This window comes from Nanorana parkeri, unplaced genomic scaffold, assembly GCF_000935625.1.
Source record: "Nanorana parkeri isolate BGI_ZX_2015 unplaced genomic scaffold, ASM93562v1 scaffold260, whole genome shotgun sequence".
Taxonomy (NCBI): domain Eukaryota; kingdom Metazoa; phylum Chordata; class Amphibia; order Anura; family Dicroglossidae; genus Nanorana; species Nanorana parkeri.
This window is the reverse complement of record NW_017306528.1, coordinates 583,099-594,170: the sequence shown is the minus strand read 5'-3', so window position 1 is coordinate 594,170 and position 11,072 is coordinate 583,099. Positions and strand designations below refer to the sequence as shown.

The window sequence follows — 11,072 nt, the reverse complement described above, 5'->3', positions numbered from 1 at the left end:
TATATATATATATATCTTATATAAACGTAAGTATTGCTTTACAGCAAATAATATAAAGAAGCGTCGGACCCGGCCGGGACCCGATCTCTCCTCTCCTTTCTGATTCTTTCTCTCTATTGCTTTTCCTTTGACCATGAGACACAGCTCCTCTCTGGAATAGTACATAGTCACGGAGCTTTCTTCTTGTACAGGAATGTAATACTACATTGAACTGTGGATGAACCAAGTACTGTACTGAGCTGATTTCTGAATATTCAGATGTGACTTTATAAATCGGGTTATATGCCTATGATACGGTGTAGTCCGTTTTATTATGGGGTCTGTAGACTTTGTATACTTACCTCGTGATCACTCACTGTATTTTGACGCTTTTTCAGTCAATAAAGAATTTAAAAAAAATTAAATAATAATATAAAGAAACCAGAAACATCCAATGGGAACAATGTAATTTACAGGGGCTGCTAGAAATAAAATTACAACTTCATAGACTGATTTACATAAAAGAGATTTTCATAGATTTCCATGGAAAGGTTTTAGATGAACAAAACAGAATATACCTAAATGAATGGTGGCACGGTGGGGATATTTTCCAACACTCAGCAGATTTACTGTCCAATAATACTTTAGAAGAAACCTGTCAAATGTCACTTTATGCCTCCAATGACAGCTACTCTATATCGCGGCATATTCCATAAATGTCTTATCTGTTAATTTCTGCACATTTGTAGGTACATTTAAGTACACAGTTGTGAATATAATTAGTAGTACGGTTTCTATCTATTGTCTATACGTTTTGTATTTGCTCCTACTTAACCTGATTATCCAGTGTTTGAGTTTTGCACTTCCTTTTCTTTCAGGAATTATGAATGAACAGATAAATACAGAACTTATACATATCATTAGTAGTGCTTTCATACAACTCCTTATCTGCATACTTATGCAGGTCAGTGACTAAGCGCTGTGTTTTACCGTGTGAATAGTGTCTCTTTCATTTAAAGAATGACTAGCAATCTGTTAAATACACAGATGAAATACATATAACTAGGGATGCCCTGAAACATATTTGCCAAAAATTGCACTTTTGGCCAAATGCCAAAAGTGCCATCTTTTGGCCGAAATAGCGGTGCATCCGTGCCTTCTCTCCTCCCTGCTGGGTGCTCCTCCGTGTCCCAGGGGGAGGAGAGAAACTGTCACAGGAGTCCGAGCGGTGCGGGGGAGGGGAGCAATGTGATCAGCCAGTGTCTCTCCTCCCGCACTGCTCAGACTCCTGTGACAGATTAGGAAACCGATGTGGGGGCGGAGACAGCTGTCATTGCTATCACAGGGGGCTGAGCTCTCCTCCCGCACCACCCCCACTCAGCCTCCTGTGACAGATCACAGGGAGAGTGGGTACAAGCAGTCAGTGATCGTTGAGTGTTTGTAATAATTGAGAACATAGAATGTTTACTGTGTCCCCAATTATGAATGAATGGGAAGTTCTCTGCATCACTTCCTGTTTATTCATGATTGTGGACATGGTAAACATACTATCTCCACAAGTTATGAATGAACAGATGAACAAGAACACTCAATATAGAGGATTCCTGTTCATTTATAACAGGGGCTGCAGAAAAAGAGATTGAGGACTCTGTGTTCTGAATCCCTTTTTCTGTTTTAAAAGAAAATATCAGGGGTCTGTTTAGATCCCTAATATTTCCTCAGAGCCCCCAACAGTAAAGTAAAAAAATATTTAATAAAAATAAATACAAATATAAAAAATGTAAGTTTATAAAAAATAAAAATAAAATATTTAAAATTTTTGAAAAGGTTAGGAAAAAAAAAAACATTTTTGGTTTTGGTCTGACATTTTTTAAATTACGGTTTCGGTTGAAATAATTTTTCATTACGGTTGAAATTTTCATTTCGGTGTACCTCTACATATAAGTGAGCAGTTTTACCTGCCAAAGGATTTCTACTTCTGTCCATTCAGCTCTAAGATTTACATGGAACTGCCAGCCAGCACAACCAGGTGAATGACCTGACTTTTTTCTACTGCAGTTAAGCAGTACTACTTGGACCCCTCATCATGTTTCTTGTAAATACATGTGCATGTAGCAGAGCCTGACTCGCTTAGAGTGCTGAGCCTCTCTATCAGCCTGCACAAGTGAATTATGTAATGCCAGATTTAAAGACTTGCATTATCTGCATTTCAAAATGAATTTAAAGGAAAACTATGGGGCAACCTTTTTATCCCAGAGTTATGGTAGGACATATACTAACGTTCTCTGGTGACCCAAAACTCAGCATATAGCGAGCTATTACCAGCTATATGCAAGAGCGCTGCAGCCAGGACGGATCCCGACAATGACAGCGGGCTCAGCCTATCTAGAGACAGAGCCAGCTGTGCGCCCCCCCTCCCCGTCCATCCCTCCAGGCTGCGTGGGAAATCGCCATGGGGACTGGTGACTAACAGTCACCGCTCTCTGCAGGGAGAGGATCGGGAATTCAGCGATTGGTGGTATGTGTTCACTGACTTCCCGATCAATAGAGCCAACGTGTGACAGCTTCAGTGTCACAAGTCGGCTTGAATTTTGGGGATGAGTGTTTTTCACTCACCCCATAATTCTCTTTTAGAGTGATCCTTTCCTTTGCCTATGCAGGGCAAAGTAAAAGGGGTCACTTAACAACCCCCTCTCCCATGTAGTACTTTTCCTCCACTCCGTCACCGAGAGTGAGGTAGAACACTTGGTGGTGACTGGTGCTGTGTGATCGGCCTAGTGCTGTCACTTGGGGGGTCAGGAATGGGGTCCATAGCGCTGTAACCTCAGCTATGTTGGTTTAGCGCTAACACAGGGCTTTCAGTTTCAGGGTCAAACAGAGCGGCGCATGAGTGAGAAAAGGTAAGTACATACTGCTGGGAAGGTGGGAATGCTAAGTGACCCTAATTCTTTCCTCTGCATATGCAAAGAAAAGAGTCCATTTGATTACATAGTGTGTTTTAAGTGGTGATTATTTTTTATATTTTATTTTTGTTTACATAGTGCAACATAGTTTTCTCAAATTACCAATATATAATGTCACAAATAAAAAAAAAGATCAGATATTTACAAAGCAAAACTTATCATACACGTGAGGGGAAAAATTTTGGTCAGGCTGATGCCTTCAAATCAGTGCATGTCTTTGTTTAAAAGCACAGAAAAATATTATGTGGACATCCATCTTTTGTTCATTACTGTAAAAGCAAGAGACATAATGGGCAGCAGTGGTGATTTTGTAATATTGGCCTGGACTACAGGGTTAACTGCTTCTTCTGCCCAATTGAATCTGTGGTTGCCATCCACCCCATCCCCATTTTGCACCAACATTGTACCTTCCCTCTCACTAACCCTCTGTTTTAAAACATACTTAATTGCGAGGGCAAATCCTTGGATGACTTCTCCTGCATTTGGCCCAGTAAAATGTAGACCGAGAATTCTCTGCGACGACCCCTTGAGACAAATCATCTGTAGGAAACGCAAAGAGAGCGGATGTTGTAAAGCCCCATTTCACAAACTGCATTGGTTTCTTTTAGGAGCACAAATCCCTCTCTGACACATGCTCCTGATATTAGAACACTCATTTTTTGCCAAGGAATGGTGGTACATATGTTTATAATTCCAATAAACACTATCATTTTGCAAATACACTATTTGTGACTTTGTTCTTAAGTAATATGTATTATGCTCAGTGGAGACTGCTATTTATTTCAGTATTATGGCACTCTTCATAAACTGCTGTATGCCAGCATTCCTACATGACTTATTCTTTCAGATACAACTGTGCATTCTGGGAAAGGACTACACAAATGCACCATAAGATAAGTTCCATTTCAAATCCCACTCAGTACTACAATATACAAATCAGCAGAAGATATATCTCTGTACAATGAATAGAATTACCATAATTACAATAACAGAGAAATCAAACTTCTGTTTTGTTTAAAGAATCGTGAATTTTAGTAAATCTTAGAGAACATTGTAATCAGCACGAATCTGGCTGAATAATGCACAGCAAGACCAAATATTTGTTCTACTGCTAAGATATACTGTAAATTATAAGACTAAAACAAGGCAATGAGTATGGATAGGATCACAACTGTCAGAAATCTTTTATACTTTTCAATAATCAAAGACCTTATAATAAACGTTTGATATATGTTAGCAGATTTATCCAACAGATGTTCTGCCATATGGACATGGATGAAATTGTAAAGCAGAAATGTCATTACCTAAGTTAAATACTGGTACAAGGACTCAAATAACTACAAGGAGATCATCTCTCTAAAAGGGCCCATTTACACCAGCCGCTGCACTAAATCACACAGCAGCTGGTTTGCGGTGCCCAGCAAAGTGCCGATATGCCTATCCTGGCACATCACACTGTATACATCTTTTTTTAGGGATGCACCAATACCGATACTGGAATCGGTGCCGATACCGAGTATTTGGGCGACTACTCGTCCAAATGCTCTGATACTTACCCCTGTTCCCTGAACATCTGGTCAGAGGGAGATTTCCTCTGACCGTGCAGTGCCACGAGGGAACATGGATCCGGCTTCCCAGCCAATCAGGAAGCTGGCAGGTGGGTAATGACTCGCCACCTGGCTTCCTGATCGGTCAGGAAGCCAGCTCCATGCTGATTGGCCAGGAAGCTGGCTTCCCAGCCAATCAGCACCAAGCTGGCCTCCCAGGCAACCAAGAAGCCAGGTGGCAGATAAGAACACGCCGCCCGACTTCCTGATTGGCCGGGAAGCCGGCTCCATGCTAGCGGAAGTACCGGTATCGGTGCTTGGTATCAGCGAGTACCGAAAGATAAATATCGGTACTCAATACAGAAAAAACGGTATCGGTGCATCCCTATTTTTTTTAATTCGGTTTAATGGGCACAGCAGGGTGCAAGGCGGTTGTACTGCTCCGTATTCAGCTGCGCAGAAAAAAAAAGTGCTGCATGCTGCACCGCAACGCAATGGTGTGAATAGTGTCTATCTGTAACAAGGCAAATTGCCTTGTCTTGTGTTGGGGCTGCACTGGAAAAAATGGCCAGCGCAACCCCAACACGTCTGGTGTGAATGGGTCCTTAGTGAGAAGCTGGTTACAGATATCAGAGAATGGTTAGATGTCCAAACATAAACTGATTATCTCACAATGTCTCCCAGCACAGCTATGACACTGAACGGGAATACTTGGGTTCCACCTTAATTGACTCCTGTAAAAAACTGGCCCTAGCAAGATTTTCTACTGAGCGCATCAAATATGGCTGCCTCACCGCCTATCTCCCTCAACACCAAAATTCCTGTTATGGTTATAGAGGAGGAAACAGCAGGATCAGTTTCACAGGCAATAGACTGTCCCGTCAATGGCTTTCCTCAAGCAATATAAAAACTGCCCAATGGCTATCTTCTCTGAGCAAATGAAGGATGGAGGCTGCCCAGACATAGAAGAAAAATATGGGCTTCTTAATTTAGGTGATAAATTAAAACTATAGCTGCCTTTAGATTAGATTGAATGCATAATGGTAATGTATGATAAATTATGTCAGGAAAAGACCAACAATGTGATAATGAACATGGCCAGTTCGAAAAATAAACTGTCCATTTTAAATTTTAGAATAAAAATACCTGTCAGCCACAAATGTTAGATGACCGATATATAAAACTACTGATTTGGGCAAAAATCTACCAACAAAGCCATGTTTAAGGCTGGCCATTTTACCACAGAAGATGTTTCCATTTAAAGACCTGCACAAAAATAGCCATGTCTGGATTGCCCTAGTGTGACCAACTGTAGCCTCACCTTAATATAACACTGAGAAGCATCTCTGCCAGCCACTGTGAATTCCAGAGGTTTGTAGAATGCATGGAAGACCTGAGGAAAAAAGTATTGATACAACATACATAATCAGTCAAAGGCTGACAAAACATAATGTGGAATATAAACAATTCACGATATACATAGAAATAATACTTTTTCTTATACATATAGGCTAATACCATGCAACTGAAAACAACACACAGTGCACAAATTACACTAACCCTAGTTAGCTATTAGACCCCTATATAGGGTGTAGTAACTAATTTGTCAAGAGCTTATTACAGTATATACATAATATTAAAAATATTAAACATGAAGGTAGTATAGTGTAGATGTATAGTTCTCACCTTCTGTGCATTATTATATGAAAGAATGACCACGTATAAAAGCTGGGGACAAAACACAGCACTAGGTCCATAGAGGCCAGGAGATTTTCACTTGACAGCGGTACAGGGCTAGATTTGGCTATTTTGCAGAACATGCTGAGTCCTTGGCAGTGCTGCACATTTCATAGAACATTTCTTTCCTTTTCTAGCCTAACAGCCTTAATACAATGGGTGATACACCCACAACATTCACAATAACACACTGCCAACTGTTAGTTACAAAAACAGTGATCAATTACATAGTGCTCATGTGCTCTAGAAAGTCTTCGATAATAAATGCACAACAAACATGGATTCAAAACCAAGCCACAAATATGTCAAATGTTCTGCACAAAATAAATCAATTTTGTGACTGGTATTAGTAGCTCAGTAGGAATAAATAATATTTTCTTTAGGTTTATTTGTCCCTAAAGTTCATATATTTTAAAACTATAAACATACATTTAGAAAAGAATCATAAGAGGTTAAAAAAAAGTTATTCAGAGAAAGACCAGTTTTCTAGTAACGGAACAGAGAAATGACTAAGAAAATAAAAATGCTCCTTTAAATTGAGCAGCGACTACATTCCTATGATGAAAACTGATAAAACAATATTAGAACTATCGACGCTGGTTAGGTACAAAAGAAGCTCATCACTCCTCACTTCACCGAAAATCCAGAACATGAAAACCACATTAGATGTTCTTTGTACTTTGAAGGCAACTCCAAAGTGATCAAGCAATTTCTGGTTCATTGACAAAATAGGATTCTGCAAGAATTAGCCTGTGGATAGTCAAGAGTGCAATGCTGCTACAGGCAGCATAATTCCCCACCAACCTTTCACTTAACATTTTATACTGTGTCCTCAACATTTTGCCTGGGGTCCCAGGCTGATCTGGTTAGTCTCATCTTGGTTGTCTAGAGAAAAAAAAAATGTCACAGAACCCCTGCAGCAATCGCTCAGTCACAGGCCGTATCCATGTGTCAATCAACCAGTTGAAAGAGGAAGGGGGGCTGGAAAGATGACAGTTTTGTCATATGTAACCTTGCAGGTGGTGTTAACTCACTTAAAGATTAATGAGCGATTCATAACATAAGTGGAAAAAATGATAATAGCAGTAGTGGCAGCATTCATCCCTGTAAATGCAGTCAGCTGCTGAATCCTGGGACATTTATCCTCAACATCTGCTGTGATACATCGCAAGATAGAATTTCAGGGCAGATGAGCACTGCTGATGTCTTTTTACGCACAGAATAACTGATTACAATGCCAGGAAATAGCATATCTAAATGTGCCATTCTCTACTCAGATGAAAGTAGAGCTAGCTCTATGCCAATCAGAAATAATGACAACGATGGGCTGTTAGGCTTCAGCTATACAAATAGCATTTTTGACTGAGAAATTGCAAGATTAAAATCTTTTGAGAAGGAACATATTTCACCTGCCTCTGTGATTGATGTTAAAGGGAATATTCAGTTTGTTCAAGTAATTTGAGATATATGTTTAGAGAGATCAGCTTGATGAAAAGTATCATATCAATAAAACTTCTCATGTATAATTTGAATTTATATTTCAAACTCTGGCTTTGCCTGTTTTGCAATGCTACACATGGCTGTGCTATACTGCTCTTTCTTAAGGCAAGTCAAGGAGTTGGCTGAAAACTATGTGTGGATGATATCTTATCTGAAAAGCCATTAATTAGGAAGCATACTAATAACACCAAAACTACTTAAGGCTGGCAACAGACAAATTAAACTTCTTTGATTCCTGCTGATTGGCTGAAATTTGAGTGGTGGGAGGCCCTGCAAGCACCTCCCAAACAATTAACTCAGCCTGGTGGAAAAAACTTGCTGAACATTGACTGCATCCTATCAGATGCAGTCACTGTTTGAGTGCTCAGACAGTCACGGGTGGAGCAGCTACTGACTACAATAGCCAACAAAGGAGATTCCCCTACTGCTTGCTGTTTATTTGTGAATGGAAGAATCCATTGATTTTCTCTCATTCAGCCCACAGGGTGAAAAAGTGAGAATCAAGCCATGTATGGCTAGCATAGGTGGTTAACCACTTCAGTCCCGGCATGGCCTTCATTACCAGGCCATTTTTTAGTTTTCAGCACTTTACACGTTTGGTTGAGAATTTCTCTATCATGCAACACTAGAACAAAATAATTTGATATCTTTTTTTGAGACAAATAGAGCTTTCTTTCAGTTGTATTTAATAACCACTTTTTATTTTTTACTATAGAAAGTAAAAAAGACCTCCAAAAATTTGAAAAAAAGACAGTTTCTCTTACTTTTGTTTATAAATCATAGCAAATAAAAATGTCAGGTCAGTAGGAAAATCCCTGAAATGACCCCTTTTTGGAAAGAAGACACTCCAAGGTGATCTGATTTTTTTGCCGCAATTTTTTGGAAATTAATATGCCAGCATTGTGGGGGTTAATACATGGAGCTTGGTAATAGTGCACCAGATACAATAAATGTACAGGTCATAGACAGAGGGAGGAGGGGGTGAAGGGGTCAATGTGTAGGTCACATACAGTGGGAGGATGGCGGTGAAGGGATTAGAGCAGGGGTAGCCAAACTCCGGCCCTCCAGCTGTGGTGGAACTACAAATCCCATGAGGCATTGCAAGATTCTCACAGCCACGACTCCCGCAGAGAGATGCATCATGGGATTTGTAGTTTCACCACAGCTGGAGGGCCAGAGTTTGGCTACCCCTGGATTAGAGTATATATGTGCAGGAGAAGGGTGGTGAAAGGGTGATATACAGGTCAGCACATAGACATAATGGATCGAACATAGGAAGCAGAGGTGGGGTTTTAACATTATTTAATACTTTTTATTTATTTATTTTTGGCTACTACACTAGTGTGTCATGAATGGATGACTCTGATGTAAGAGGAAGGGGAGGGCTTGGCAATGTAAACATTGCCATGTGATCGCTGTGATAACCAATCTCAGGACACAGAGCCGGTCCGATCATCTCTGTGTGTAGAGCCGGGGCTCTCCGCTGCATGATGACAGCATAAGCAGTGGTTGCAGTGGCCGCACGCACACCTGGAACAATGCGCCAGTGGACTGGCCATTTTAACACAGTGGCTGGAGTGGCTGGTCCACAGACGGTTAAGCTACAAATCATTGCATAACACATTATTGACATTATAAAGAAAGAAATGTAAAAGCTCTATTGAAAATTACTTTAAGTAAACACAGTGTTAACTCCATATTTCTGATTACCTAAAGTGTATGTAAAGCTAAAACCTTTACTGACCCGTCAGGTTTTCACTGCAGTCTGTATCCCTGCTAGGGAATAGTCACCATCACTTGTTGACCACTCTCTTGGATACAGAAAGTAATGAGAAATACAAAATGTTTGAATTGTCACAGAAACAGGTTAGGCCTAATTCACGCAGGGTGTGTTGCCTCGTACAGCATCCATCATGTATGCATCCTTCTGAGTGCGGCTTTCAAAACTCGAAGATGTGGGAGGCAGCATGAGGGCGAACAACTCGTGCATTGCCATGGGCTTACATGAGCTGCCTGCACACTTCTTCCCCTCATACTGTATGGGGCAACACGTCCCGTGTGAATGAGGTCTAAATCTTCCAATAGGCTAACCTGTTCCTATGTAGAAGAGACTTCCTCACCTTGGAGAGCTCTGCTCATACTTCCCGCTGTGTCTCTAAGACAGGAAGTATGAGCAGGATACAGACAAGTAAAAAAAAAAAAAAAAAATCTGGAGAAAACCAAGATAAATGGATGGGCAAATGCAGGTGCATCTAATCTGCTCCAAGCTGCTTTTGAATTTCTATAGAGAATGGGGTGAAAAGTAGTTCTGACGTGAACAAAGCCCTATCAACAGAGACCCTAAAGTGTATGTTAACCCCAACAATAAACATCTCTTATCTGTTCCTTTTTGGTTTGTTATACCATTCAAAGCATTTTGTTATATCTGTTTGAGAATTAACTGTAAAATACCAGTTGATCCTGCTAGAAAATGCAGTGCAAGATCACCAGGTGAAAAAAAAACCTTAAAAAAGAAAACGAATGTAGCCACCACATCTAAAGACTGGTTAGCTGCATTTAATGATTTTTTTGTTTTGGGGTTTAAATTAACTTTAAAAGCGTTTTAGAAGCTAAGGTTACCTAACCCAACATGTTACAACACTAGAAATGTTAGAATTATACCTCAATAGCATCCTCTCCATATGATGCTAAGGCCTCCTCCTCAGAGAGCCCTACACAACCATATTCTAGTGGAGTGAACACTGTAGTGGGAACCTGCAAAAACAAAGCATAGGGAAAAGGCCATTCAGCTGAAACTGGAACATGACATGGTTAAATAGCAGCTCACAAGTCCTCTATAAATCATACAGAAGTATTTATAGTAAAACTCACAGAATACCACAGACACATGCAGTACGCTAATTTTCCAGTAGGATGCACATACACATACAGCAATTGTTTTCAAAACATGTGTAGAAGAGGTAAATGACACAAAGCCACTTACGCTGTCATAATCCATCAATTCTGTAGAGTTACCAAATAATCGCCGTGCCAAAAGTTTTCCAGCTGCGATGGCTGTAGGTGTCAGCTCTGGGCGACCCTAATGCAAGAATGTGGAAAATCTTCACAAGTGTTCTTTCAAAATAAAAGGCAGATCTGTCAGATTTGATTTCCAAACAATGTTATCTGCTAGGGTACATGGCAGCAACACAATACATACTGTATGTATAAACACTACCCAGATTGTCCTGCTATGTACAAAATGTGGTACAGAATCATTCTAAAGGCGCCCTAAATTCTTCCTATTTCTCATCTACACTGCTGGCATCCATTAGAGCAGAAGGAAACAGACATGGCATCCTGGCAT

The 11,072-nt window shown here is 40.2% G+C and overlaps 1 protein-coding gene across 1 annotated transcript in view; it reads right to left on the bottom strand.

Moving 5' to 3' along the window:
* Positions 1-11,072, bottom strand: part of TXNRD2 (thioredoxin reductase 2) — a 78,181-nt gene that overhangs the window by 3,142 nt on the left and 63,967 nt on the right. The window contains exons 13-16 of the mRNA XM_018556980.1: positions 10,710-10,805; positions 10,388-10,480; positions 5,811-5,882; positions 3,385-3,482 (exon numbers count right to left, since the gene is read on the bottom strand). Of these exons, the coding sequence (XP_018412482.1) occupies positions 3,385-3,482; positions 5,811-5,882; positions 10,388-10,480; positions 10,710-10,805 (359 nt within the window). The remainder of the gene's footprint in view (positions 1-3,384; positions 3,483-5,810; positions 5,883-10,387; positions 10,481-10,709; positions 10,806-11,072) is intronic.